The sequence below is a fragment of the Megalops cyprinoides genome, chromosome 7 (genome assembly GCF_013368585.1).
Source record: "Megalops cyprinoides isolate fMegCyp1 chromosome 7, fMegCyp1.pri, whole genome shotgun sequence".
Taxonomy (NCBI): Eukaryota; Metazoa; Chordata; class Actinopteri; order Elopiformes; family Megalopidae; genus Megalops; species Megalops cyprinoides.
In genome coordinates this window covers 13,168,183-13,196,155 of record NC_050589.1, presented here as the reverse complement: position 1 = coordinate 13,196,155, position 27,973 = coordinate 13,168,183, and the positions used below count along the sequence as shown (strand labels likewise).

General features: G+C 45.5%; 2 protein-coding genes across 5 annotated transcripts; one reads left to right on the top strand and one right to left on the bottom strand.

The window, feature by feature from the left end:
* The first annotated feature begins 548 nt into the window (after positions 1-548).
* LOC118780930 (BTB/POZ domain-containing protein KCTD20-like) lies at positions 549-11,629 on the top strand. The gene is made up of 8 exons (XM_036533707.1): positions 549-684; positions 8,239-8,327; positions 8,606-8,765; positions 9,139-9,241; positions 9,442-9,562; positions 10,151-10,348; positions 10,720-10,830; positions 11,172-11,629. Exons 1-8 carry the CDS (start codon positions 674-676, stop codon positions 11,432-11,434), a joined length of 1,056 nt encoding a protein of 351 aa, XP_036389600.1. The 5' UTR covers positions 549-673; the 3' UTR covers positions 11,435-11,629.
* A 5,056-nt stretch (positions 11,630-16,685) lies between these two features.
* On the bottom strand, positions 16,686-27,968 carry stk38a (serine/threonine kinase 38a). 4 transcript variants are annotated; one of them, XM_036533971.1, is made up of 14 exons: positions 27,938-27,968; positions 24,412-24,548; positions 23,572-23,623; positions 23,132-23,254; positions 22,755-22,838; positions 21,323-21,446; positions 20,940-21,094; positions 20,098-20,200; positions 19,659-19,720; positions 19,148-19,265; positions 17,803-17,926; positions 17,437-17,532; positions 17,099-17,193; positions 16,686-16,822 (listed from the first exon to the last, which is right to left on the bottom strand). In XM_036533971.1, the coding sequence occupies exons 2-14, from the start codon at positions 24,540-24,542 to the stop codon at positions 16,686-16,688; spliced, it is 1,404 nt and encodes a 467-aa protein (XP_036389864.1). In that variant the 5' UTR covers positions 24,543-24,548; positions 27,938-27,968. The 4 variants fall into 4 exon arrangements, with proteins under 4 accessions (XP_036389864.1, XP_036389865.1, XP_036389863.1 ...); XM_036533972.1 differs by having other exon boundaries at positions 24,412-24,572; positions 27,938-27,962; XM_036533970.1 differs by having other exon boundaries at positions 27,852-27,955.
* Positions 27,969-27,973: the final 5 nt, after the last annotated feature.

The following is a 27,973-nucleotide window of genomic DNA, read 5'->3' as shown; positions in this document are numbered from 1 at the left end:
CTATTACTGAAACCTAATGTATTAACAAGGTTAACAAGGTTTTACTTAAATAAAACACCAGAATAACACAGAATGATTAACTCTAATCAGTAGTATAATAAAAGAAAAATGCTTCCTGGTTGCACACCATGTCAATCCTGTCATATCGGCTGTTACATCATTATCTTGTTATAGGTAAGTGATATCGTAAGTGCGGTTGTACAGTTTCAGTTGGTTAACCGAGGTTAGTCACATCTTTTCAGTGTAATATTCCAAAGTTACAAAACAAGGTTTTGCCAGGACGTGACGTTAGTAACGTATCATTGTTGTATCTGGAATCGCAAAAATAAAATTGAATGTGGTCAAGATTATAATAAATCATCACTGTAAATGTATACCGTGGTATTCGCACAAACATTAGCTCTTGCTTGCTGCGTATACCGTGTGGGGTGAGACTGCAGCAGAGATTGGCTAATTCAGATGCGCAAGTTCGCTAAAGACTTTTATTTTGGCAGCCGCAGCAGAGGTATGAGCTGGAGGGCAGGGGAGGAGAGACTGAACTGGGAGCGCACGGGAGCAACGGCAATATAATTCAAATTTAGAGAGGACCTGAATGAGCTGGCAGTTTTCAAATACAGGAACCGTCTGAGGAAAAGAGCGACGTCTCAGTCATGCGTTGAATGATACACGGGGCATGAAACGAACGTAAGTTAACCCCCTCGATTGACACAGTTGGCGAGATTGCAGGCATGCAACATGTAGGGGTTACCTAGCCCAAAAGACTGCGTGTTAATGTTTGTGCGTAGAAAAACATGGATCCGTAAACTGAGCAAATGGAATGGGAAAGGCTATTTCAGAATGATCTGGACATATTTTGCCCTTTTATTACTAGCATACTAGTCAACCGCAATTTTCTGTTAGAGATACACGTTTAGTACCTAGTTTTTTAGATGGCTTGTCAGCTACCTACATTTTCAGTGTGATATAACTTTGATGGCTCGTTGGCTAACGTTAGCTAACTAATGGTTGGAAACGTAGCAGACCACTTGAGTTATTTTGAATCCATGTAATGCTAGCGAGCTAGCAAGCAATTTAGGTGCCACAAACGAGCCGTTTGTCATATGTATTAGCCGAAACACGCCAGAGATTCTGTGGCTAGCTGATTGTGTGGCTTGATAGCTATGGCTAGACAGTTAGCTACCGTCGTGTATGAATCAGAGCAGAGCAATGTGGATATTCTCGCCGCACAGGGTGAACATTTGGAGATAGGCGTTCTAGTTATAGGTAATTAGCCAGCCCTCCAAAAGACTCATGTAGTAGGTAGGTAGCCAATGTTTATGGAAATACTATTTTTCTTAAGAGGAAAATGGGGTTGACTTTGTGTCTTCTTTGCTTATACACTTTGCAGGTTCGTCGTGTTAAAATGGAGCAACCTTAACTTTGCTAACGTTTCTCCACGATGTTGATTTAAACATTATGACGATAGCTAACTTATCTGTTGCTCCTGACTGCTTTAGCTAATCTAAGCTTGGATATGTAGCTAGCTGGAAGCTGTCCGGAAAGAGCTTCATCTTTGTGTGCTGAGGCTGACAGTGATACTTGACTAATTTTGTGACAAAGTGCAGTGGCATTACACAATTGCTGGTAAATGTGTCAGTCATTCTGTGTGGGGCAGTTGTAGAGCTACAGTCGCTTGCGCAGTGATGTCTGTTTCCTCTAATTTCACAATCATCTCAGCAAATTAAGTAGTAGTCGTATAAATGTCAGAATGTCTGCTCAAATTAATGAACAGACATGCATTATACTGATCACCAGATAGGTGATAGCTAACAGTGAGCATTGTCATTTTCGGAAGGCCATGGCCCTGTAAACACCAAATTTCAACAATTTGTGCCAGGGATAGGTACACAGGGGAAGGTCTGATTGAAGACCACAGGACAGCAGGGAAGTTCCACCGGTAATGCAAAGACCCAGTCCAGGCTCTGTAGATAGCCATTTCTTTATTTCTGTTTATCCATACTGTTTAGTGCCACCTATTGGTCCTTGAATGTCATTTCACACCTGCGGCCACTTCACCCCCCCCCCCCCCCCCAAAATTTCCCAGGAAAACCCCTCTGTGAAATTTGTTGTAGCGTTCCGCCTTTTGAATGCAGCCAGGAGCCTCTGTATGTGGACACACCTGCAAGTTACATTTATTTACATGTGATGAACAATCACAGATATTCTGTTCTATCCTCAGATTTTCAACTCTTGCGTTTGTGTCATCCTCCACACTTCCTCCTTGAGGAGGTTGAAGGTGCTGTATGTTTTGTTACGTTTGCTACAGTATGGGTGTTCTGTTCTCGGCCACACCCCTTAAAGGATGTTCTCTTTGAGCCAGCAAATAAGAACTCTTTTTAGCTTCAAAAATGGCAAAGAAACTGAATAAATATCCTGTATATATCTGAGAATCTGCGGGGTCGCTTAGCAGCAGGGATGCCTTGCCACAACAGGCAGTGCTTGCAGAGAGCAGCAGAACCTACCTGTCTGTGGCGGGCTGGTGATTAATGAGGCCAAAGAATGTGTGAATTAGACTGCTCCAGCATAGTGTGTCTCTAATGAAGCAAGGCACCCCCCTGCTGTCTGCAGAGGCTGTTGTGCTGGCTCTGTGTGTGAGCGCAGCTCCTGCAGTGCTCACGCTTGTCCACTCGGCGCTGCTGTTGGGGGCTCAGCAGAGGTCCACACTGACGGATGCCGTTTTGAACTCCCGCTGTGCTCCTGCGTTCCTTTTCGTCACCTTCCCTGTGTGCTGTTCATGTGTTAAACCGAAACAGGAGTACAGCCAGACACCAGCTCTGCAGCACGTTTCACGACGCGCGTTTGCCATGCTGCCTGCCTGCCCAGCTTTTCGGGATGAATTGGGATGATTTTTATCTCCTTGGTTACTGCGCTCACTTGTGGCGTCTTGTGTTCAGCTTGTGTTCAGATTTCTGTGGGCCTAAAATGCCCCCTGAGGACACACAACACTGGTGAGCTCCTCCACAGTAACTCTGTCAGTCTTCTGAGGGAATGTGTTTATGTGAACACACTAAGCTCTCTGTGTGAGGAATTCTGGTGGCAGTGTGCTAGAGTTCTGTTGTTCATTTCTTTCTAGTAAGTACCTTTTCTAGTAAGCACCTTGTAAGGGGAAACTGCTAGAACTGATCTACACAGTGATTGAAAGGCCTTATGTATTGTTAAAACAGTGGGAATATTGTGGCTTTACCTGGCAAAGGAGTAGGCATGTTCGCGTGCATTATAAAGCCTCTTGCATTTTTCTCCACATCCGTAGAGAGATTCTGTCACACCAAACCTCCTCACGCTCCTGCTCTGAAAGGATTACATATTAACATTAGGAGCAATGCTAAACCCTGGCCGACCCACATCCTGAAACAGACTCTGTGTGTGACACAAAAATCTTTCATAAACATTGCCAAAGCACGCAGGGTATGTGACGTGAAGGAGCACATGTTAGGTGACCAGGTAGGTAAATTGGGCGCCCTTATGGGGTCTTGCTTAGAGGCACTAAACTAGTCACAGCAAACAAGTGGATTTGGTTAAATGCTTGAACAGTTCAGCTAAATCCAAAAAAGTCACTGGTGCCAAAATGGCTATTTCCTCCTTGCTTTTAGGTAATAAAAGCAATAGCATTGAGTGGGTCTGACCCTTTGTTTGAGTGTGTGGAATAGCTCTAATGCTGGGTGCTAGAGCTTTCAAATGGTCCTAAACATTTAGCGGGTAAAAGGTGCTTTTAATGTGAATGCGAAGTGTATTAATACTGTAACAACACTGGGAAGGGGGCAAGTACAAGAAAAATAAAGCTTTATGGAATAGGCCTATGTGGGGGAGGCATTCTCATAGCTACTTCTGTAGTAGCAGTATTGACCTATAAATCTGTTCTGTTGAGCCTGTTATCATTCAGTTCCAGATTGAGCACAATGACAGTGTAAGATTAATGTTCAAACTGTGTTTTAAAACCAGAGCCGAGCTGCATCGCCATGACTGGTGCTGTGTCACACACTCACAGCAGATCTCATATTCCAGACCAGCTGGTTATTTAAACTTGAAAATGAAAAATGTATAGCTTACTACACCAAAAAATGCCTTTTGCTTTTGTTAGCTGTTTATTGTATTTTCATAGAAAAGAGGTTAGCTGTATTGACAGAAGAGTAACTCCAAGCCTCACTCACCAGCTACTGTATGTGGACTATCAAGAAGTTCAGGATGGAAAGACTCTAAAACACGCAGAAGAGAAACGTAGAAAAGCCTGTGGGACACTAGGAGAAGAGACACAGCACTCTTGTGTCTCTCACACTTGTGAGAGAAGTGACAAATCTAGTGCTAAATGGACCATATGGATGTGTGTTACTCAGACACTGGCATTTTACCTCGTTTGCTTAAAGTCATAAATGAAAACAGAAATATGGAGATTTCTGTGTTGGTTTCTCACCCTTCAGAATGATCAGAACGCTGCCTTCTTGTTCTGTGGTGGTCTCAGTCTCTCGGTATGATAGTGTGTTACCAAGTATTTATATCTCAGAGGTGAGATGTACATTGGTTGCTAGGTTTGCCATTCATTTACACATCCTTATAAATGGGTGCGGATTCTTCACAAAGTTACAAAGTCTGTGTATTTCAAGCCCTTATCATTACAGAATGGACTATTCAATGGGTACATTTTTACCTCAAGAAGGTCTGGAACAAATGCTCACCAGCCTGGGGTTTCAAACTTATGACCATCTGGGCTCTTGCCCAGACCCTTCAACACTTCACCACACTTCTCCCTATTTTCTCTGTGATCCAAAATTGTTCTTCTGCAGTGGGATGGTACCTTGGGCCGTAAGTAAAAGCGAACCCCCACCGCGATGGAATGCCTTAGCCTGGTTTCAGGGATTATAGGCGATAGTCATTCGATTCACCAGCCCCAGTCCTTCCAGCATTCCATCCACATTACTTCCTGTTCCCACCAAAAACTCCCCCATATGCACCTCCTTCCTACTGCTGGCACAGTGGGGACCTCACTGAGTACACACACAGGCCTGATTCAGACCACCCTGCACCCCACTTCCCAGAACTGGGAGGAGGTACACAGCGGGGGTGCTGGTGTGCACGTGTTGGAAACGTGGGCAAATGTGTACATAAATATGCTGCCCAGATAGAGAATCCACAGGAGTCTAAAGTTTGGGCCCCCACCTCCCCCTCCCCCTCCTGCTTCTCCTCTGGCAGGAGAATGTACAGCAGACCCAGGCTTTTAGCAGACACTGCAGTTGTGAACGTTCAGGAGGACTGTTGGTGTGAATGTGGGTAGTGGTGGACTTGTCTGCTTGAGTCACCACCTTAGGTGAGTAGCTGTTTCTGTAAGGCTGTAATTGGATTTGAACCCTTTAATCCAGTAGCTCCAGAAGGACGACACAGGGCAGTTTGGATCCACTGTGGGGCCTGGGTCGCTTGCTTGAAAATTGGGATCTCTGCTGTCCATCACAGTTCTGGTACATGGAGTACAGACTTCATTCAGCACCATATCATGCTGTGTACTGCAGGTTGTTATGATTGTTTCTTCACAGTAGTGCTCCAGGACTCAGAACTAGGTGGAAATTTGTGTGGAAAAAGTGAGAACATCCTGAATGAAGAAGCGAATGGCAAACATTCATTTTGATACATTTTGTATGTGCTGTGCACTTGACTACTGACCAAAAGAGAAGAATTCTAGCAGAGATCGCCTAGGAGGGAAGTGGTTTTGTGCGAAAAAGGGGATAATTTGCATTGTACTGGCTAAGATAAATCCATGGTACGGTTTCTGTCACTCATATAAATAGCAGTTAAGAACGTTATTGGGAATCAAGCTATAATTCTGATGAATGTAGATCAATATTAAGAGTAATTTGCACCATCTGGAGCTTTGACTGCTAGATGTATCCACTGATAATATTTTACACTTGACAAGAAATTTAGTTTATGGCCAAAGTAAGAAAAACTGAGTAGGGGGTAATGTTTTAGGCCTAACAGGCAATGACAATTGACACTGTGGTGTAAGAAGCATTTTTATTAAGTATTGCACAATGTAAAATGCTGATATGCTTTCAGGTGTTACATCTATGTTAAAATACAAACCATTTCCACAATTTTCAGCATGTGCATTTAGTTAGCTGGTGTACATTTGATGTACTTCAGCAGGACTGGGTGAAATGCAGTTTCAGGGCAGGTTCACGCGGCTCTGCTCAGGAGGGGCTGGTCAGAAAGTACGTCAACAGGAATTATGGGACTTCCTTGTAATATTAATATAATTCAGATATTACCAAAATAATGGTAATGCTGCTTACCTACCCTGCAGTCTTGTGTTGTTGGCGTTTGCTTAATGTGGTAAGCTCTCAGACCTACCGCATTCTGTAGTTGTGACTGTGTTCAAATATAAGTGTCTTTATCTGAGGAAATCAGCTGTAGAAAGCAGCTGTGCTTATACAGGCCTGGAGGCACTGCCTGAGAGGCATCAGGTGCATCGCTCCAGGTGTCTGCCATGTTGTGTCCTGCCAGACGGCAGTCTGTGCCCCAACGTGCAGCTGTAATCACTGTACTGCACCGTCTACCACTGTCGCTGAAGGCTTATCATTGGTAATCTTGGTTGAAATTGTTAAACAAAAAAACACATGTTGAAAGTTCACACCCCTAATTAAACGGAGCTACAGGTGCTTTGTGCTAAATGTGAAATATTTGTTTGTGTTTTTTTTTTTTTTTTTTTTTTCTTTACCCAGATTCACATGATTTCTGTGTACATCATTGCTAAGATGAGCTTTGGAGTAAGCTTCTGTGTATAGTTAAATAGTAGCAGCCTTGCATATTTCAGTGACCTTAGTCAAACGTGCTAGGGGTCCTAGATCAGAACTAATTTTGCCCCACTGAGTCTCATTTAATACCTTATCTTACTTTGGTGATAGTGACTGGAAATGTAACTGAAGTACTGAAGAGCATGCATAACCAAGCTGTCCTCCTTTAGAGCAGGTCCATATGTATACTAATGATCCCCAAGAGTAGCGTAAGTCTTCAGATAAGGTGTTGACTCCGCCCTGGGACCAGGCTGGACGTGTGCATCTGTTTACTTGCAGAGGTCTGGAAAAGAACCTGTACTTCTGAGTGGTTATAAACATCAGACTGGTATGTTTTATTGTGTAAAGCATGGTAAGTGAAATGTTTCAATTATGTCCAGTCCAAACATGATTAATCATGCTCATTCTCATTTCCCTCTGATATCTAAGCCATCAAATCACACCTGACCCTGTGTGAGGTGACTTTTCTTCTTTGAAGATAAAAGCAATACATGTCATAACTGCAATACTCCAAAACATTCTAACAGTGATAATTTTGAAAGTCTGGGGGATGAAGGTGGTTACTTCATTTAAACTTGTTTCAAAATGCCTAAAATGGTTGAGCTGGGCAGCGCTAATGGACCAAACTGGGTTTAGCTAAAGGGCAGAACTGGGCGTGGCTATTCACATTACACAGAGAAGCTCGGCTGTGTCATCGTCTGTGATGGACCCTCTCCAGTGTCAGTGGCTGTGTGCTGCCGCTTCGCATCAACACCTGCGATAACTCAGACTGTCCGCTGCCAAAACAAAAATTAAAAGTCCTCCAAGTGTGTAATCACTTGAAAGAAAAAAGCACCCTCAATATTTGTCAGGATAGTTGTCATCAAAGCTCCCCTGCATTCATACTTGCTCCTGTTTAACCTGTTGCACATTGCCACACCAGGTGCCGCGGGCAGGCTCTCTGACAGCCACTGGTTCACCTGGATTCCGGTGTGTTTGTGTCTCAGCTGTGTGCTGACTCATCTCCCTGCAGTGCATCCATTAAACTGCCGCTCATGTTGAATGCAGGGTGTTTGGAGCATTCTCTTTGAGTTATGATGGGGAGGCTTTCTTAGTACAGCCCAGTGGGATTTATGTTCAACTGGATGCTGTCATTGTGCCAAAACCTGCTGCCCTGATTTTCAAAACTAGAGCAGGGCATACTGTTGAACCACTTGGCAAGTAATGTGTCACTTGCTCTCTCAGAAGGGGACCATAAATCTGGAAATCACTGCGCTGCTGTTAAGTGACTCCTCAAGGCCTTTGGGTCTAGTTCCAGCATCCATGTAAGTGATGTCAGGTGTGGATGACTGATATTGATATGCTGGTGAGTGTATGAGCGATGCTGTGAGCTTTGCTGACCTGGTATCTGCCCTCTACTCTGCCGTCTGTCTTTGTGCAGGTCCCAGAACAGCAGCACAAGTGGTGAACTCCAGGGGGCAGAGTCCTTGCATGACAGAGCTGTGAGGAGGCAGGAAGAGAGGCGATCTGGTGAGTCTGTGTCACATACTCTCTACCATTACAATAGCTGCTAATTACACAATCCTGTTTTTATTTGGTCATAATTTTAAATACATTCTGCCACTCTTATATTGGTTGTCATACATTAAAGGACACTGACCTTGATATTCTGAAAGGCAAGTACTTTCATTGAGATGTCTGAGTGGAACACTGGAATGAAAGGAATGAAAACAAGTCACCGTAGTTCTTACATTTTATAGTCCAGGTTAAGGAATGCCATTGGGCTGTACCTGCTCCTGTTCACACAGTAAGAGGCAGGGGCAGAGGTGCGGAGATGAGTGGGCAGACGGACGGGGGAAAGGACTCGGTGGCTGCAGTCCATGAGAGGGTCACCCTGGTTGTGGATGGGACCCACTTTGTGGTTGACCCAGCGGCCTTCACTGCACACCCTGACACCATGCTCGGCAGGTGGGTGGCAGGCCTGGAGAGGATAGCCATACATACGTAGTGAATTAGAATTAGTGTTAGTATTATTATTTTGAGTAGTAGCAGTAGTAGTACTATACCTGTATTTAATTTCATGTCCTCATCTTCAACTCATTCTTTAAGAGCCAGTAGTAAATTGAGTGCTATTTTTGGGCCATGCTACAACTCTGCAGGTCTGCTTAGCTTCTTGTCCACTTGCCTTTGCCTGGATAAATCGCAAAAAATAAGGGTGAAATAGGAAGGGGTGTGCAGCCCCTAACCTGTAGAACACCCCTCCTGAGCGGGAGGGAGAACACAGTATAATCTGGGGTGTTGATCCCGGTGTTGAGTGACTTCATTCTTGTTATGACTGCAGAATGTTTGGCCCGGCCCGACAGCACAACTTCACTCGACCCAACGGGAAGGGCGAGTATGAACTGGCAGAGGGCATCAGCGCTGCCATCTTTCGGGTAGTACTGGTAAGTCTGAGACAACTGACAGGCTTGTTTGTCTATTGACTCACAGGTTGTTCTGTTGTATATTAGGAGCTGTAGGTTAAGGCCTATTATAACAGTTTGTGATGTCTGTTTTTTTTCATATGAACCTTCAGATAAAGGTTAGTTGTAGTTACTAGTTAGATAAGTGAAATTCAGTGATTAAGGAGAACCTGTGTTTGCAGGATTTTTACCGGACCGGGGTTCTGCGGTGTCCTGACGGCATGTCTCTGGCGGAGCTGCGGGATGCCTGTGACTACCTCTGCATCAACTTTGACTACAGCACAGTCAAGTGCCGTGACCTCAGTGAGTAGCAATCATGTGACTCTGCTCTCTTCTGAGAGCCCATTGGTTAGACTTTGGCTTAACCCTGTGGCCTTTTCTATGGTTCCTTACTTGTCACTCCCTAACTGGATGGCTACGTGTTCTTGCTATTTTTATGATGTATATTGCAGTACAGTTTCTTTTTCCATCACTTTCATGTCAACATTTGCCATAAAGAGAGCTACTTCAGTTGTTCCTTAAAATGATTATGAAAATATTGCTGAACAGTGATATACTGAAACCTATTCAAAACTGCTGTTCATTGTTGGGCATCCTCAAAAAGTCCAAAAATGTGCTGAGTTAGATGTATCGATCTGCTTTGACTTTTGCTTGGCAGTCAGTTTAATTGGGCAATAAAATTAATTTCTTTGTATGACAATCATAAAAGATGAAGGCAGCTGCCAGTGGATAGTTGAGTGGCTCATGCAGACAGCAAAGCCACAGGGAGTTTGCTTAGGGCAGAGCTGGCTGTTACAGGATTAGATTATTTAAATATGTCTTTGGGACCCAGAGAGTTGTCAGGTGAATGGAATCATCCGGAATGTGACACCCTGTTCCATGGAATCCCAGGTGCCCTGCTACACGAGCTTTCCAATGACGGTGCACGTCGGCAGTTTGAGGGCTTCCTGGAGGAGCTGGTGGTCCCTGCCATGGTGTCCAGTGCTCAGGGGGGCGAGCGTGAGTGCCACATCGTGGTTCTAACGGATGACGACACTGTGGACTGGGACGAAGAGCACCCTCCTCCCATGGGAGAGGAGTACTCCCAAAGTAAGGCCACCTGCTCCAGCATCCCACAGTACCTCCCTCAGTCTGCGTCCTCCATGCATACAGATTTAGATTGGCCCATTGGGTCAGGTGGTGTTCTGTTGGCTCTCAAACTGGATTTCAGATCCAGTGATCCAAAAATGATTTTGTAGCTTAGAGTTTATGGCATTTAAAAACTCACTTTAGAGTGAAATGTATTATACAGAATTATAATATTATACTGTATGAAACTATTCATATGTACTATTAGTAAATTGAAGCAGTTGCTTCATACTCACTGTATTAGATAATGGCATCCGCTAGGAGTGTGTGGAGTTTTGGTCTTGTGCATGTACTTTAATGAAGGAGAGTGACTCTGCTGTAATCTGTGCCAGTTCTGTACAGCACCAAGCTCTACCGCTTCTTCAAATACATCGAGAACCGGGACGTAGCCAAAGCCCTGCTGAAAGAGAGAGGCCTTAAGAACATTCGCATCGGCATTGAGGGTGAGCCCGCTGCTCTTCCACGGCTGTCCTAACGGGGAGACGGACTGGGTCTTCCTCCTCTGTGTATCACACAACGCCTTGCAAATCAGCTTAGCTGTGACATAGTGACATTTCGCACTGGCGGGGATTTATGTCAGTAAGATCACACTTTCATTCTCTGTAGGTCAGAGACTTGGATTTAACGTGGGGGGGGGGGGGGGGGGGTCGTACTCTGGTTACAAGCAGCTTATTTTGAAGTTGTGGTCACAGACCTTGGTGATTGTTATTTTAGTGGCCTGGTCCTGCTGCAGTCAATGCCAGGGTTTGGTTCCCAGCTGAGCATCAGTCCTCCTGTTTCCCAGGGTACCCCACCTGCAAGGAGAAGGTTAAGCGGCGGCCGGGCGGGAAGTCGGAGGTCATCTATAACTACGTGCAGCGGCCCTTCATCCAGCTGTCCTGGGAAAAGGAGGAGGGAAAGAGCCGGCACGTGGACTTCCAGTGCGTACGCAGCAAAAGCGTGCCCAACCTGGCCGCGGCCGGCGAAGGGGCCCCCCGCGGAGGGACCACGCCTACCCCGCAAGTGGATGAGCTGGACCGCCTCAACGGGACACCCAGCGAAAGCTGAGGGGCAGAGAACCCTGACCCCGCTCCCCAAATATTCCCCTCTCCCTCTGGCTGCTTTGCCTTGATGGAGATGGTTTTGACGTGCATCTGCCTGCAGGGGGCATGTGAAGATCTCAGGCGTCTGATCATGTTCCACTGGGAAGGATGTGGAAGGCCTTAAGGGGGTCAAGGGTCATGACTTAGGCTTCCAATGTGATGCAGCATAGAACGCAGTGAACATTCCTTTCACTTGGATGATATTTTAAGTGTTCTTTTGGGGTGGGGGGGGGGCTGGAACTTGGCATCCCTATGATAGCCTTTACTGTAGTCCCCACGGGTGTCTTTGGAGGGGGTGGGGCGTCTTTATCCCCAGATTCTCCTGTCTTAATTTCCAGCATGACTTGAGGGGTGGTTACAGCTGGGCTGTGGCTGGAGTAATGAGGTGGGTATTATCCTGAGACAGAGGGTGAACTACATGGAGAGGCTGAAGGATGCTGTTCTCCTCTGGAAGGAGCTCTCTTCACTCTGAGCTGAGCGCTCTGTGCCAAATCAGTCCCTTCCTCTCACAGCATCACCCAGCTCTCGAGCGCAAAAAAAAACATTCAGTAAACATGTAAGCATGAAAGCAGTGTGTATGCTGAAGTGTTTTTAAAGGCAGGTCACAATCATCCAAATGTATTAAAGTGAAAACCCTTCCTGCTTTTGTGAGCTTGAGACCAAAACTTCAGAGAGGCTGGTTACTTTGTGGGACCTTTTGTCCGTTATACGGGCCATATCTGAGGGGAGAGAGGAACACAATGTGTGTGTCACACTGAGCCTTGTCTCCAGAGTTTGTGTGTGTGGGTGTGAGTTGCAGGGGCTCAAAATGTCTGAAGCTGTGATTTTGGGCTCATGGAAAAAAGCCTTGGTGCATGCTGCTGGTCCCTGCTGTTAACACTGTTTTAAATCACTAATTTGGAGCTCTGCATTTAATTAGGGCCAAATGTTTCTCCATGTCTGTCAGAGGTTAACTCTTTGATTTCAGAAAAGGTATTTTTTGTTTAATTGCTTTGAAAATCTGAATATGAATGAAAGCAGTTGAAAACATTTATATAGTCTCTATATTGTTTATATAAAGGATACTATGTCTAGTGTATGTTACCTATCTCAAAATATTGCACCTTTGAAGATAAAAATTGTGATTTATATTTATTATAAAATAAAGGGTTTGCGCAAACATGTTTGTTGTAGGACTTGTTGAAGCTACAAATGGTGCTTTCCCCAAAATGTTTGTCCATATTTTGCAAAGAAGATTAATTACTTTTCCATTTTTGGAACTGTTAAAAAATATGAACATTCCATTCACAAGGAATGCATGGTTCTCATGGCGGTCTATATATAGATGAAAAAGTTCCTTAACCCTTAGGGGGACCTATAGAAATACTCTTCCTTGAGCTTGGATCCCTCCTAATGTGCATGGAATTTTCCAGCACTGTGGTGTATTATGTTCACATTGTTGCAAGGTAGCTCTTGCTGGAGTTATGCTGTAGATTGTAGATAGAATGTTTAGTGGAGGAACTGTGCTGTATGCCTCATTTCCATTAACCACACTAAACTGCAGCAAGAACATTAGGAAGCCAACTGTGTCTGACCCTAAGCTGGCCCTGGCTTTACAAACATAGCCAGATTCAAGTGCACAGACAAGAGTGGAAAGCAGCCAATTGCAGAGAGCGGTCCATACAGAGTTTCTACTCAGCATTACATAATTAAGCTCCAGTACATTTCATACATTTCAACTTTTCAGCAAAATTATGGAACATTACAAATGTGCCCTTGATTACAGAAATATGTTTTTCAACAGTCTAATCTGGCATCTTGACAGACACCGAGTATTTTCTAAATGTTGAACTGAAAACGAACTCTTCTGTCAACTCCCCAGTGGGTAATCGTTAGAGAATACAGCAGGGTTTACTTAGAGCAGAGGCAAACAAAATGTACACCAACCAGTAGCAATGACACTGCACAATGCTCAAGTATTGCAACAGGATGAAGGAAGACAACCTGGGACAGAATTATACAGAAGGGTGCTTTATTGAATGCTTTGGAAGCCTTTCAGCATGAATGCTCCTTTCATAAACACAAGCTTAGTGGGCAGGTAAAATAAATGTTGCGTCATTGAAGAAAAAAACAAAACATACACATGAATACATGATCAGTATTTAAGGCAGAAATGGATGATCATATTCAAGAAATCTGCAGGTGCTGTCAGATGAAGATGGAGGAAAATGACTCCAGGGGTCAACCCTGGCCTATCACAGTTCAACATGCTTTCCAACTCTAAATCCTACAGCCAGTTTAACCGCTCTTCCCTGTTCCACAAGGGCGATAACCACTTTCTAAAGTGCTCAGCTGGAAGGGAGGGCTACAGGTGTGGCCTTGGGGGCTAACCAATCAGGATGACACCACTCCACTAGGACGCTAACAAAACTAAAATAGAAGAGTAACTTGCTCTGCACACATCTGTACATGGAGTGTGGCTGTGATGGAGTTCACAACTTCTGAACTTCACTTCCCATCAGCCCCTCTGTCAAAAACTGTGCCCTTGTCAGCCTACAACCCCCTTTCCCCCCTAGTAATGGAAGTCTCCACAGAAGGATCCAGCCCCCTGTCTGCACACAGAGTGGGGTGCTTCAGCCCAGAGCCCCTGAGTCAAGAGGCACAGAGCACACTCCCCAAACTAATGAGGCGTCTAAGCCGCTGCAGTGGATAAACAGTGTTACTGAGCAGCGCGCACACTGCAAAAGCATCATTTTCAGTGTTTTAACAGGAAGAAAAGCCATACATACACACACCTTAACTTACTAATGCTTAGGCTCATTCATTTCAGAGGGAAGACAATACAAACAGTACAGATTAATGGCTAATGCAGTAAGAGTGGCATCACACACGGTCGCGTACCGTAGAAATAAACTGGAAATAATCTGGTGTGTTGTCATCCTTTTATTATTTGCGCCTCAAAGGGGCCAACACTGAAAACACCAGGTTTTTTTACAGCAAAATCTCACATAAGAGGTGACCCAATATACACCTGCCCAGAGCACAGGTAGCCAATATCCACACATGACTACATTTCACTCTAGCTGTCCCCACTCAGCCTGGGCTTTGTCACCATGTAAAGCAACAATACAATCAAATAAAAACAGGCAACACCATATTTACGCAGATCACCAATCCCTCCATGAAAAGGGCACAGTCAACTACTTCCCCATTTACATTTGCAATTGAAAAGAAAAAACTATTTCAAAACATCATTCACACTTTCAAAACACATCAAGTATCCCGCACGGCGAGAAGGATGGTCCCCTCTGTCTCCGCAACGCCCGGGCAGCTGGGACCTTTCCGATACCCAGCTGTTGTTCATATCCGTGAAAGCAACATGTTTGATTAGGAACTGTATTAAGAAGAGGCCTCTCGTGAGCTCACACAAACCGCAACAGTAGGTGTGTGTGTGCACAGTATCACACTGGGGTGTGTGAGGGGCTGAGAGGTTCTACAGAAATGCTGGTGGCTCGCTCCTCAGGATGCCGGGCTCCCACAGCTCCGGTCTATGCCCTCATAGACTTGGGAAACCACTTCCAGCTGAGAGAGAGAGAGAGAGAGCATCCTCCCTGTCTCTCAGACTGTTACGCCGAGCAGGAAACAGCATCCTCTTTTCTCATACAGATATACAGACTGTCCAGCTGGGTCCCCTCTCCCCACGATCCCAAATCAGGCTGGCTGCACAGCCCGGAATGCACTGCACCTGCCTGCTAGGCTTGCTATGGAACCTGTAACTTAAAAATCAGATAAACCCCCCAAACTGCCCTCACTGCAGTCACAGTCCACCTGCCTGTCATCAGCTTCTGCTGGCTGCTCTGCGTGCGTGCGTGCGTGCGTGTGAGGCTGCCGGTGACTGTCAAATAAGCAGCTGCTGGTGTTGGAGAAGTGTGAAACATGACTACAAGATCAAAGCTGCAGAATGGAAGTTGTATGATGGAATGGGAAGAATATTCCATGAAATGCCCATTGCAGATAAGGAGTGGAACCCTGAGCTCTTCCAACAGCGTTCTATTGGGTTCTTGCTCCTTCCCATTTAAATTACAGCAAACACACACTGCACTGAATGTGACAAGCAGATAAGGTGAAATGCATAAAACTATGGATCCAGTTTTACCGATTATTTTTACTGAGTTTCACTAGAAATATTCCTGCAAAAACAAAGCTTTGTACAGCGTCAGCTGTGAGGCAAATTAACCTGCAGTGAGAGCCTTCTGTCCATAAGCTGTCATTCCTGCTCCACTCACTCCAATGAGCAGGGCCTGGCCTGAGGTGCACGCATAGGTCTGAAAGCCAGTGAAGTGCCTTGTAGTACTCACAAAAGCTTTGGCTGGAAAAGGGCAGACTGCAAGTTTTCAACTGAAACACCCATCTTCATGCTGCCTTGAGATTGCCCTGGGATTCACAGTGAAGGATCCTGCTCAGGAAGCAGGTGGAAGAGCACTGCCGCCCACATGTGGACAGAGCCCTGAAGACTACACAAACACCCAGCACAACGAAGGCTCTTTGGTACAGGATTGCCTGGTTACAGCTTCAGGCAGTGATATGCCAGCATAGCAGGTGACACTTGTTTGCCATCATGCCGGGAGAAACTCCTGACCAATGTCACTGTCTCAGTCCAAAAGTCAAAAAAGTACTTTTAAACAGGTTTAAATGAAATCAAAATTTTGGAAATGGAACAGCTTTTAAAAGCCATTTAGAATGACAGGAAGGAAAGGAAGAGGGTCTGTGGGGAGTAGAGGCAGCACACAGGAGGTGAACAGGAGCACGAGGAGGCACACAGCCAAGCCCAGGGGAACACGCTGCATAGATTGGTTTGGGAAGGAGGACAGCAGGCCCCCAGCCAGTTCGGTGTGCTGGTATCAAACTGAGCTTTGGCTCATGGGGAGGAGGGTGTGGCCTCACTGGGCTTTTGCTGGTGGAGAGGAAGGGCAGGGCCTTCCCATGCCCATATAAAAACTCTCCCAGTGCAGGGTGATCACCACACTACTCCACTGGCCCTTTGGTGAAATGCTGTTGAGTCATCTGGTCCCCTGAGGAGAGCGCACCAGGCTGGAGCCCATGGGTGCACCGCAGCGTTTTTTGGGAGGGGGAGCATCTGGTTGGGATTTTGACAGTTGCAGCCGCTAAGGGGACCTCAGAAGGTGCTCAGAGCCCTGTTCAGAGACGCAGAGGACCAGAGTGAAAGGGCGTGGGGTCTACCTCTTCCCTGTCTTCATGTAAGAGGGAATGGCTCCCCTTGCTGTCAGCCCTTCAAATCGTTTGTATGTGTAGTTGATGAAGACCCAGTCCTTGTTCTTCAGGTCTGCCTCCGAGTGATTGACTGCCGGGGCAGCTGGAAAGAGAGAGGAGGAAAATTAGCAGGATGCCAGAGGAGAGAGAGAGATGAGTCTACCCTGACCGAGGACACAGAGGCCACTGAGGGGGTGAAGGTGGTGGACAAGAAGCATGTTTCCAAAAACGCAGACAATGTGCAGGGGGGCAGCAGGAGATCTGTGTGTGTGTGTGTGTGTGTGTGTGTGTGTGTGTGTGTGTGTGTGTGTGTGTGTGTGTGTGTGTGTGTGTGTGTGTAGCAGCTGGGACGAAGCCCATCTTTATGGGTCACAGCTACCTGTTGGTTGGAGGATGTCTGAATCTGGGAACTCGTCGAAATTGGAAGTGTCATCGATACTTTTGATTTCAATGGGGATGGCGGCTGGTCTTTCCCTGTGACACAAAAAACATGTATGATTTTTTTATGAGTACCACTGACTACATTAACAAGCTGTGGACTATCAAGTATGATTATTATGTATTTGTTGCAAACAATTCAGTTTAAGTGAGATTAAAGGAGCCTGTAATCTTGGACTCAGACAACAGGTACAGCAGGGACTCCTGACTAGGTGATGGTCTGGGTTCAGACAGGGATAACTGTTCCAGGGACAAAAAGAAACTCTTGACTCACTGTACCTGATGTGGTCATAGTCCACACCCTGGAAGAAAGGGTTACCCTTGATCTCCTCCACACCTGTGGCCCCAATGCGGTGCTCCGCCTCACAGCAGAACCTAGTGAACCACACACACATATTTCACGCACTGTTCTACTTCACAGCAGAACCTAGAGAACCACACAGACACAAATACACACACATCCTATTCTGCCTCACAGCAGAGCCTAGAGAGCCATGCGCACACTCACTCACGCATGCATGCACGCACACACAGCCCTGCCTTACACCTCTGTGGCCAACGAACATGAAAACAGCCAGAGCACAACCTCCTAATATCTAAAGTGAGGTGCAAAAACAGGTAAATATTTTTAATGGGGTGTCAGACCTGAGGATGAGGTCTTTGGCCTTCTCTGAGATGGGAACCTCAGGAGGGAAGGTGAGTGTCTCCCTCCAGTTCATCACCTTCCTGTAGGTCTCCTGGGGTGTCTCCGAGCAGAAGGGAGGGTAACCTATCAACACACAGACACACAGCGTGAAACCACAGGCACGGAAAGCAGGAACATTTCCGTCAGCAAGCAACAGCAACGTTAACATACCACCACCTCTACCCACACTACCATACCACCACATCTGAACGTATATATGTCAAAGCAACAAAGGTCTGTAGAAAAATGTATTACAAGCAAAACTCAAAATGAGAATAGAAAACGCCCAACATGCTTAGGTAACAGCCCTCCTTCAGCAACTGTAAGCTTGCATGGTGAAAAATTCTGGAAAATGCAGTTAAATTCTATGTTCCTTCCTTATGAAGTTACCATGCATAAAATCTCATTAAATTCACTTCAGCTGCTACACAAATTAAAATGTTTAAAGACTGAATGCCAGATTAGCATTTGGTTCAACATTCCATCTAGAACTCATTATATAAACATGTACAGATAAACCATTTCCTAGATCTAATTTGAAAATACCTGCCAATCTTTGCCTTAGACTAGTATGGTAACACAGCTCTAATTAATACTCGACATTTGACAGCTGTACATTTACTGTACATTAACATTTACTAGCAGAGATTTACACTAAAAACAAAAAATCACATTTAAATGCCCATTCAGGCCAACAGACTATTCAGTAATATGTCCTTTTCCATTTTAAAGCATCGTTTTCAGAAATCATTTAAAAAAAAAAAAAACGCTATTGAGGGGACCCAGAATTGTTCCATGAACTGCACCCAGTATTCCCAACATCTGAATGTCTTGCAATGCAAGCCTTCTATTCCACATGTACATCACTCTGCCACTGCCTGTATGCGCAGCCACTGCAGTGTCACAGACACGATGCAATGAGGTCAGAACCGTCTACTAGCATGACTCCCATTTCTGTAATCAAGACAAACTGCTTCTGAATGACTGTCTTATCACACCCTCTAATGTGTCACTGGGCTGGCTGCGCTCACACAGTGCAGTCCAGTGTAAGCTCAACACTTTAGACTATCAAATGCAGATAAGCCGTACTTACTGGCACTTCCTTTTCCCTTGGAAATCACAGAGACATTACACAGTGTACTAAACACCTATCTGTCAGTATTATAATGTGGAGCACTACCCTACATAGGCTTTTTTTTACAGACACTTTTCACTACCTAACTGACAAGTCCTGTCACTGCAGAAGGACCCTCTACATGACTTACAGGCTGCAAAGTCTGGAGTTGCACGTGTCAGTCAACTTACCAATCAGCATCTCATACATGATGACTCCCAGGCTCCACCAATCACAGAGCTTGTTGTACCCATTCTGCATGAAGACTTCGGGGGCGATGTAGTCGGGGGTGCCCACTGTGGAGAAGGCCTGGGAGGGGAAATGAAGGCATAATGGTGCATCAGATGAAGAAGCACATAACTGGCTCCGTGGGGCCTTGATCACCAAGTAATCCTGAATCTGTAATCACCCAACTAACACCTGGAAAAGTTAGAAATCGAAGCAGCGCTGTTGAGACATACAGTGCTTTTTAAAAATACGTGTTTATGTAAAAATGTGGTGTTTTCCACTGGAACACTTTTGCACTGGTGTTTTACACCATGGTGGTTTCCACTGAGGTGATTTTACACTGTGGTGTTTACACTGGGGCATTTCACACTGGGGTGCTGTTACACTGTGGTGTTTACACTGGAGTGTTTTTACACTGTTTTGTTTCACTTTGGTGTTTTACACTGCAGGACTGCTCTCAGTGGGAACGCTCACCAACTGTCTTCTGTTCCGCTTCCAAGTCTCTGCTTTCCGCTTGGAGTTCATGTTCTGGAAGGCTGGGGGGAAGGCAGCCATTGGTTAACCCCAAAGCAGATGGGCCAATGAGTACACAGCACACTGGGGGTCAGAATAGGTCTGGCAGCATTACACTGAAGAAGATGAACATGCAGCTGGAGACTTGAGAACAGGCCATTAAGCCCATAACACACCCCCATACATAAGAAACAAGAAAAAATCAGACCAGCGATTCCACCAGATCCCTCTTCATTACATTACAGTCTATTACATTATGGTCATTTAGCAGACCCTCTTATCCAGAACAAATTATGAGGTGTGATTAGATAGATCTTCATGGCAGGATCTTGTTGACAGTGATAGAGTAACCTTTGTTAAATTGTGTAATTGCATTGGTGGTGTGATATTTTAAACTTACTGAAATCACTGGGGAGGCTGTGATTTAGGTTCCTGTAGAACTCTGTTCTGTGGGCCTTCTTTAGGCCCGTGCAGAGGCCAAAATCAGACAGCTTGACATGACCCTGAAACAGCCACATCACCTCCATCAGAGAATTGAGTTGGCATTTAGAAACCTACCCAGCCTGCAAAACATCCTGCAAAACATTCTACCTGCTACTCATCACCCCATGCTTACTAGATACATTTCCTCCATCAGAATCAAAAATCGCAGACAAGATCACTGAATTAACACTTTCACAATTAGTCACTTTCATTACATCCACAATCAGTCCACTGTTCTGCTGCGAGCTTAACTTAATGTTCCAAACAAACTCCATGCTGACATATGGCTGATGCTGTGTATGATATTCACAGGGGAAAAACATGTTAGCAAAGCCGTCGCATTAGCAAAGGCAGTGAGGGCTGGCGTTTCCTGAGGAAGTGTGATGAAAGCTGAGTGAGTAGTTTCACACACCCCCACCCAGAGGAGTGTGAGGGAGCAGAACATGTCGAAAAGCCACACTGTTCCAAATTCAGACACACCTCTGTGTGGACGTGCTTCTATCAGTCATGTTGCTGTCAGCACAGACAGGGTTAGGGTCAGGGTCAAGGAGTTTCTCTTTTAAGTCTAGACTGTATTCAGTTATATTCTATTCTATTCTAATCCCAGATTTACTCAAATCAATAGAATTGTAACTTTTTACATAACATACGTTTCTGTTTCTAAGACCCATCCACATCCAATGTGTGAGCTACACATACAGAATATGTGTTTCTACGTGTATGTGGACACGTGTATGTGTGTGTGTGTGTGAGACTCACCCTGGAGTCCAGCAGCAGGTTGTCAGGTTTGATGTCTCTGTGGATGAATCCCAGCTGGTGGATGGAGTCGATGGCCAGCACCGTCTCCGCAATGTAGAACTGCGTCGCCTCCTCCGTCAGCGTGTCCTTCTTCATCAGCAGTGTCATCATGTCGCCTGTAGGGGGCAGGCTCGGCATGAGGAGCTGATATTAACATTTTAGAGCAACATGCCCATCCATGTTTCCAAGGAAAGACATCAGGGTGTACAGAGCTGGTAAGCAAAAATTTCAGATGGAAAACCAATAACACACGCTTTAAAATGCAGCTACTGTCGCATTGTAGCTCCAGCTCTCCATCTGCCCCAGGGGTCCGAGCCCCTGGACGCAGCAGGACCCCCTCTCACCTCCGGGCAGGAACTCCATGATGAGGTAGAGGTTCATCTTGTCCTGAAAGCTGTAAAACATCTTCACGACCCACAGGCTGTCTGCTTCCACCAGGATGTCCCTCTCAGCTCGGATATGGCCCACCTGAAACAGACACATTGACAGTTATGACAGGGGACGTACTGGCTAGGCATATCGCCACCATGTGCTCATTTTAGGAGTTGCTTCAGAGTCAACCCTGTACATTTCCATTGCTCTCAGGGACAGGAAACTACTGCCTACCAGCAGTCTGCTATACCCTACCACCCTGATAAAAGGCAGCATCACGGCACAAGAGACTGTTTCCTACGTCATTCGCAGCTGAGAGTCCATTTGCATAGCCATACACTAAAAGCTAAAAATAGCACCAAAAGAATTAATTTCCTTGTCTAGGCATCATAACTGCAAAACCAGTCTGAACATGATGAATCAAACCCTGGCCACGTGACACACCACCAACCACAGCAGATGCACCAGCCAATCACTTCCTGCAGGGGAACAACTCAAACTGCTTTGGGTTACTGCTTTTCATTCAGTCCCACTGCCCTTCAGCACCAACCAGAATAAATCAATCCGCACCGATTTATCCGTTTCCATATGAGTCAGGTTAGGAAAATGATCTGACCTGAAAACACATGGTTCATTGTGACATTGTCATGCATCATTTCTTATTTCTATTTGCTAAGTGGCAGGTATGGGCACGTTCCAGAATAGAAATGTAGGACCAGCAGGCACGGCTCTTCTCATGTTTGTAACACTGCTGATGAGATGGAGTATCACAATGTCATGCTCTTTGAGTGAGACACCAGCCTGTTTGATCATATTTTTTAAGCAGAACACTGAAGTCACAAAATGCAGTTTCTCTCGATGGAATTAACTATCTTAGCATTCACAACAGTTCCTCTGAAGCCACAGCTTCCTAAGATTGAAAACACATTAATGTTTCTGACAGAGAAAGAACTGCATGCCTGATCTGAGCATTTCAATAGAGATGGTGTGACTCAGTGTGTGGAATCAGGCTGGGTGGAGAAAAACCTTCATACTACAGCCACCTGAGACAGGTTCAAACCCGCTGCAGTGAACCCCGCCACAAACCGGTCTAACAAAAATGTCTTTAAAACATACACCACTCCCTCTGTGGTGAGTGAGGTGAGCTGCAGAGCTATGTACTCTTAATAAGCCAGCTCCAAACCCTGCATGGAAAAGTACAGATTAAACTGTAGTTGAGCTGTTTACCTGCACACTGCAACAAATATAAAAAACCAACAACATACAGCAGTTATAGCCTTTAGACACTGCGGTCTTGTTACCCTATTGGACAGACGAAAGCCTTGCCCCACACACTGGGGTCCTGTAATGGCAGCAGGTGAACTGAGAACAGCCCACAGTAATGCTGGCAATGTCTCCTCTCACCTGCTCCTTCTCCAGCATGTCAGCCTTGCGCAGGATCTTCATGGCATACACGTGACCCGTGTCTTTTTTCTGCACCAGACGCACCTGCCGGAACATACCCAGAAACATCAGCCAATCGCAGACCACCAAAGGGGAAGAGCTAGGCTCTCCAGGAGCAAACCTGGGCTTCCATTTAGAAAACCCCAATGGTGTCATTTACAGGACATTTTCGCTCACACCAAGCTTTTCCACACAAGTAGCAGTACTGTGTGGAACAGCCAGTTGATTATAAAGTGCACCTGGGAAATAAGACTAGACTGTCAGGTGTAGCATGAGGTAAGTGCCAGCTGCAGTTGAGATGAAGATTATGCGCTAGAAGGCAGGATGTGCTGTGTCACCTCTCCAAAGGCACCGCGGCCGATGACTTTCAGGGACTCGAAGTCGTCCAGGCCGAGCCTGGTCCTCTTGAGCCGCAGGAACTCCGTCTCCTTCCTGGCGTGCTGGGAGCGTCGGATACGCTTCTGCGGGGGGAGACAGAGCTCCTGACTAACGTCACATCAGATCATGATAACCATGCCAGCCATCAGATGGTGGTGTAAGCATGGGAGTGCCTGCTTGTGAAAGCACACATATCTGTGTGGTTGTGTATGCAAATATGTGTGCACCAACATCTGTGTTTTTAACCTGTATCCGGGTTTTTCATTGTGTTTGGGGGGTTGCTCACTTGTGCTGTTGTTCTTTGTTTATATTGTGAGTGTATATGTGTGTACATGTGTCTATCTTGTTTAAGGTGAGGACACACATCCGGCATCAGTCACTCTGATCTGTTGGCACTAACCTCCTCATCAGCCAGTCCCTCTTGATCCATGACCTTCTCCAGCTTCTGCTGCCTGCAAACAGAGCCACAGTGTCACATGACTGGAGAATGCAGCTCCTGTTGCTGCAGTGAACCCAGGGAGAACATGAGCTATGCCCTGCACACCCATCACAGTAACACACTGTTAAGCCAGACACAATACCGCAGAATCCCACAGCCATCAGTGATGTGTGAGCTGCCTCTGTCTGCACCGGGAGAGCTAACGGCAGCCCCACCAACACGCCCACTCCCACCAGTTTGGAGTTTGCCCTGTCAGGCGTCACTGTGGGCGATGGATCAAACCTGGGCCACAGGGCTTAGCCACTCAAGAGTCCTATTCTGCTGCACTAGGCTGAGCTAACAGCAGGAACAGAGGGGACAGCAGGGACAGTATTCTTTTTTCCTACTTTCTCTCCATGCAGTGCTAGCTGGACACCACTCTGTGCTGCTATTTGCTTTCCACAAAACTTCCTTCAAGCTGAAAGAAAAAAACTCTCCACACACAAGGAGAAACTACTCTAGAGCTTCCCTTATCAGACTTCTACAACTCGGTGCTTTAAGAGCGCTTCACTGACAGAGAAACACTGCATTGTAGATGGTCCCAAAAGCTGAGTGACAGTGAATCAACGGCTGCTGGTCACACAACATTTACTTGACTGCTGATGTTGCATATCACTTGTAAACAAAATCTATATTATGGAGCCACTTGATGGCAGCATGCTGTTGCTAGGTGAATGTCAGGTGAACATGGACACAGGTGGGGCTACTTTCACTCCAGTCCTGCTCCTCTATCTGTCACACTCCTGCACCTCCAGGGCCTACCTCATCTCACGCTCCTCATGCTGGGCAATCAGGTTGCTGTAGAAGTTCTCCAGGGTCACCTTGGCCATGGTCACCCGCTCTTTGGTGTGGTTACTCATCGAGGAGCAGGACGTCTGACCTGTCATTGCCATGGTTACCTGCAAAAGGTGAGAACGCACCCCCTGGTCAGTGGGGCCAGGGCCAGAGCTGAAAGCAGGAAACCAGTGAGGATCACAACTGTCGATTAACACCTTTAAATGGGCCGACCTAATGCCCCCACCAGCAGCTAGGATGGTGGTCAACACAATTAAGGTATATCTGCATCATCTATGTTTCACAAAATTAATACCCAAATTCAATTCAGACTCTAACTATGGCAGAAAGCAGCAGTATTCTTAAAAAAAGATTTATTGATGCTGTCTGTAACAGTGAATATATGGTCAACCAAAAATGATGTAATATCCCAGACTCCAAGTGGCCAACATTAACTGCTACACAGACCAGGTTTCAAACAGGGTCGTGCACTTCCACTCCAGTGCTCTTGGTTATATTCTGCACAGGTAATTTCATCTCATTTTGCCTCATTTTTGTAACCTTGTAACCACCTGCACAGGAGACTAAAATACCACCTCCACTCAATTATGACTGTAATTCATAGAGACTAATTACACATTGTTATGAAGCTGGAAAATTACCCCTTGTTTACGTGCAGGTCATCATACTACAGAAGCAGTCTGCATATACTGCACAGCCACACCTCAGTGCAGGGAGCTGCTAAACGATGCATTACCAGCTGACAGAAAGATGCACTGACATCCACACAAGTGTGTGCTTTGTGTTGCTCATGCAAAGCACCACACAGTGAAACAAAAGAAGCTGCATGAATGAGTTCAATTAACAGGAGCCATCGATCAAAGAGAAGGAAGAAGCCTGTCCAGCAGACAGTGCGGTGAGACACCTGACCTGACCTGACCTATGAGGTTTCAGGTAAACACGGTATTAGGGCCCTGATCTGCCACGGCACTCTGAAGCGGAACAGCGGAGGCTTTTCAGGAGCGGGGGTGTGGAGGATCTGCATGAATAATGAACGCTCGGCCACAAAGCTGTCAGTCATGTGTGCAGCCACTCCCTCCGGCACAGCACTGCGAGGCTCATCTGGGACTCGTTGAAGAGACACGGCATATTCCGATCAGTGACTCGTTTTGGAGCTCACGGCATTCTGAGATGGGATTCATTGCATTGCTTCACAATGCTGTGCATCACCACTTCTGACTTTCAGAAAATACACACAGTTACGAAACCTGTCAGTCTGTTTCAGCCCTCCACTGGGTCAGCCTGGGGGGCGCTTAACCTTCAGACCAGTCGTTTTAATACCACTGTAAGCTTAGGCACAGCAAAGTGGCTGCGAGGTTAAGCTGATGTCATCAAACTCCTTCCAGTAGCTTCTCTGCAAGTCTGCTGTGTGCTGTAGGAACAGACTGGCTGAGGCAGAAGGAGGAGCTGGAGGGAGAGCGCCGAGCTCCTCATGTAACGTCACCATATAGGCCGAACTCATGACCTGTGGTCGGTAACACTGGCCTGAACGTGTTCAATTACCACCAAATTTAGAGGGAGAGAGAGCAACCGAACCATGAAATGTCAAACAGACATGAATCACACGAAAAGAGAAAGCCTGTCACCTTGCATTTTCCACCATTTGCACCCTTACAAACCAAAATCTTTGAGCCATTACCTTCTGTGGATTATTGACGGTTTCACGTTTTGAGTTTCCTGGAATATTCAGAGGATGTTGTATACATGCAGAGCAGGGTTTCTGATAAGTAATGAAACCTCAAAAGACTCCAGATTCCAGACTGCACTAAAACTCCTGTTTATACTGTCTCGCTTGAGTCTTAGAAAATGTACGTCACATTACAACTGAAAATGAATTCGCAAAGTCTAAAAATTACAAAAAAATAGATTTTCTAAAAATGTACTCTATGGCATAACTCAGGGGAATATCACTTTACAGTCCGATAACACACTGCAACACACTTTGCGTGAATAATAGCCACCGCATCTAAGATTTTAATGTGCTCTATATAATTATGTGATCATTAGATGCATCACTTACCAAGGAAACCGTTTTAGGAGGCGGTATGCACCAGGTATTATCAACCGTTAACACTGCTCGCTAGTGTTGGTAAACAAGAACTATCACCGTAATGTTCAGCACTATTTTCACGACGTGAAAACAAGCTATGTATAGAAGCATGTGTTAGTGAATTGTCACGTTGGATCGAAACTATTTTTTCTAGGCAGCCAAAACTTTGGCAGTATCTAAGCAGCTAGCTAAGTTATATATACGACAAACATCTCATCAACATGTAGTTAGCTGAGTGAGTAACTACGTAAGCTTTCTAAATATTAGTTTACTGGTCCCCACGTAGCTAGTCAAGCGTACATAGTACCTCTTCGTCTAGCCAGCAAGTAGCTTCTCAAGAATGTTGTTTTGAGGTAAAAATCCCCAGGGACATTCCGAGTATTGCAGATATCTGTCGAAGTTAATCATTAGCCAGCTAGCTCCACGGTTAATACGTTACGAAATTACTGAGGGCCAGCCAGGTGGCTTAACGTTAGGAAAGTTGACCTTACAATTTTTAAATCTGTCGATCCGTTTTCAGCCCCCGTATCTACTTAGTGACAACTTATGACAATCTGTATTATTATTAATGCCAGCCAACAATTATTTAAAATGTTAGGTAAAATGTCGTTTCAAATTGTTTTAAATCGTTCATCAAATTTAACTGCCATGCTTGTTAACTTTCAGTGATGTAGACATCAAGCTGGTGTGCTAGGCTCACTCGTAAATCGGCTCACCATGCTTGCCCCTCCCCGTCCTGAATACCTATTTCACTGGCTTAGCGAGCTAAGATACCTTTCCACGCTCCACCAGTCGCTTTGCCACTGGATACCTAACGTTACATAAATCCAGCAAAAAGACCAGATTTCTTTGCTTAATGTAAAACAGCGAGATTCTGCCATACTTACTTGGTGGCTTGGTAATTAATTATCTGTCTAGTTAACAACAATAATATTCGTAGGTACATTACTCATATCCTGCTAGCTAGCGAGTCTGACGATTTACATCGTAACTTAGCTAGTCTAGCTACGTTAGCCAACACTTACAAAGTCCGTTTCGTCAGCCACTCTCACTTGTTTGAAAAGCTTTCTAGCCACTTAACTAGAGTTGCAGTCGTACACACCGTTTCTGACGACAGTTTCTGACTGACACCGGTGACAACACAAGTTAGCAATTCTATCAAACTCGTCTACAGTCAGACTGGGCTAGCGAGCCAACGCTAGCTACCCATCAACCGGACAAGGAAAAAGTTGATACACCATCTTTTCCAATTAGCCCAGCACTAAAGTTGTGAGAAAACAAATGTTTAATGTATTAAGCTATATCTCCAACCACTTACCTGCCCCTCTCTCTCCAAAACACGTTAACTGTAGTTCTGTTTTATTGTTGCTAGCAACCCACAAGGTAGACAGCTATTGTTCTTACCTCTGTGCTATCGGCCCTCAGAACTGTCCAGTTCGG

Coding starts and splice junctions, on each gene's coding strand:
- LOC118780930 (XM_036533707.1), top strand. Junction 8,766..9,138: donor CCTGACACCATGCTCGGCAG/GTGGGTGGCAGG, acceptor TTATGACTGCAG/AATGTTTGGCCCGGCCCGAC. Junction 9,563..10,150: donor AGTCAAGTGCCGTGACCTCA/GTGAGTAGCAAT, acceptor ATGGAATCCCAG/GTGCCCTGCTACACGAGCTT.
- stk38a (XM_036533971.1), bottom strand. CDS start 24,542: ATGGCAATGACAGGTCAGACGTCCTGCTCCTCGATGAGTAACCACACC. Junction 22,839..23,131: donor GCCGCGGTGCCTTTGGAGAG/GTGACACAGCAC, acceptor ATGTTCCGGCAG/GTGCGTCTGGTGCAGAAAAA. Junction 21,095..21,322: donor CATGGAGTTCCTGCCCGGAG/GTGAGAGGGGGT, acceptor TGCCCCCTACAG/GCGACATGATGACACTGCTG.